This window comes from Penaeus monodon, chromosome 32 (assembly GCF_015228065.2).
Source record: "Penaeus monodon isolate SGIC_2016 chromosome 32, NSTDA_Pmon_1, whole genome shotgun sequence".
Classification (NCBI taxonomy): Eukaryota; Metazoa; Arthropoda; class Malacostraca; order Decapoda; family Penaeidae; genus Penaeus; species Penaeus monodon.
In genome coordinates, this window is record NC_051417.1 from 24,642,254 (window position 1) to 24,643,933 (window position 1,680).

General features: G+C 34.2%; 1 protein-coding gene across 1 annotated transcript in view; it reads right to left on the reverse strand.

The window, feature by feature from the left end:
- The window catches only part of LOC119593758 (cuticle protein AM1199-like), a 1,467-nt gene extending 1,225 nt beyond the window's left edge, over positions 1-242 (reverse strand). The window contains exon 1 of the mRNA XM_037942770.1: positions 220-242. Within this exon, the coding sequence (XP_037798698.1) occupies positions 220-228 (9 nt within the window). The 5' untranslated portion in view covers positions 229-242. The remainder of the gene's footprint in view (positions 1-219) is intronic.
- Between the last annotated feature and the right edge of the window lie 1,438 nt (positions 243-1,680).

Below are 1,680 nucleotides of genomic sequence, written 5' to 3' on the forward strand. Positions count from 1 at the left end.
GTAATAAATTTACTGGAAAGTGCGATAGTTAGTGAGGCTTAAGGAAACTTTTTTTTGTGCAGTATATGCATCTACATTTGGACAAACAAGGTAGCCTATTGACAATCAGTAATAATTAGCGGAAGCATATCAATTAATATGACATGTTTTTCTCATTTGTTCCAATATTCCTGATACACTATTTCCCCAGAAACAAAGATCATGCCAAAGGATACTCACGAACTGCATCTTTGCAAGTTGGGTTGGCAAGATAGTGTAGTCTGGAAGGTTTGGACGGGACTATATATACCCCCCATCAGGCGCAGGAATATTTTTAATTTAGCTGTTTTTTATATATAAGAATCATCTCATTTTAGACTATGCCAAAATAGGCCAAGAGGTCGTGTGAGAAGGATATAGTGGTTTCTGAATGGGCGAGAGAGCAAGGGCAGTTGCAGACATTGTCGTATCAATGTTGACAGCTGTATTCGCAGAGACGATAGAAGGAGCCGCAGACATAATCAAGAGGAAACGTGGTGGATTTTAATGGCGCTTAATCTTGAGTCTTAGAGGAATTAGAATAGGCAATGGGAAGAAGAAAATACTAGTGGAAATTTCTTGGAAATACGTTACTGTAGGTATCCCTGGTTTGTACCCGTGTCTGAACTACTTGGTTGTTTTACTGGTTCGATATAAATGTCAGTTTTCCAGTCATTTAGACATTCTGCAGTACTGGTAAATTAGGTACAATAGGATCTGGTTCGGTTATCTCTCATGAGAATGTAAGTTATCCTGAAAGAAATCTTTGTATATTATCTGCTGTTAAAAAACTGTCATTCTTTATAACGAACATGTTAATGGAATCGTGCGATGGTGATTTAAAATTCAGCACTAACTTCTTTACATGAAAAAATATCGTCGGGAATTTGAAAATATTTTACTGTGTCTTTATGTTGATACATTCCAATACGGGTAGACTGACAGCCATGGAAAAATAAAGAAATAGGTATTATGTAGATAAAGAATCATGCCAAAGTTTGACGCACCAGAATAAAAAAAAGGAAAAAAAATCGTAAATTGTTAGTTGCTTGTGTATTTCCGGATTACAAGAGTGTTATAATTTTGCTGGTTTACCGTCAGAGCAGCGTAAATTGTCTCAAGTCAAATGGAAACACGAAGTATGATATCAAGTTGAAAGTAATTATGGTTTCCGGAACTGATGAATTTAATGGTTAATATAAACCATTTATAATAACATTATTTTTTACGATTTTTGTTATGAATCTTCTTGACGTGGGCTTCTTTTTGACTTGTTGAAAGCCTGTCTAAGTGATAGTCTTTTAATAATTTTTGCGTTGAATCTTACGCTGTCTTCATATACAAAATATATTGTGCTGTGAGAACTGAATATTGTCGAGACATAAAAGGAAAAACACAGTGATAACATTAATAGAACTGTCATATACTCATATATGATGAAAAAAAATCTGAAGATAGCCCTTGGCAGGCAAACATGGCAAATGACCTTTACACAAATTTTTTTTTCATATACTGCACATCTCTTTCCTCAATATAATGTGGTTCTTCACCATGACCATTCTAATTAATTACCAATTTTATCATACAAAATAAAAGAAAAAGTAAAAAAAAATCATAGACATATTTAATCTCCATAGCAAAAACCGAACAATGGATTCACGC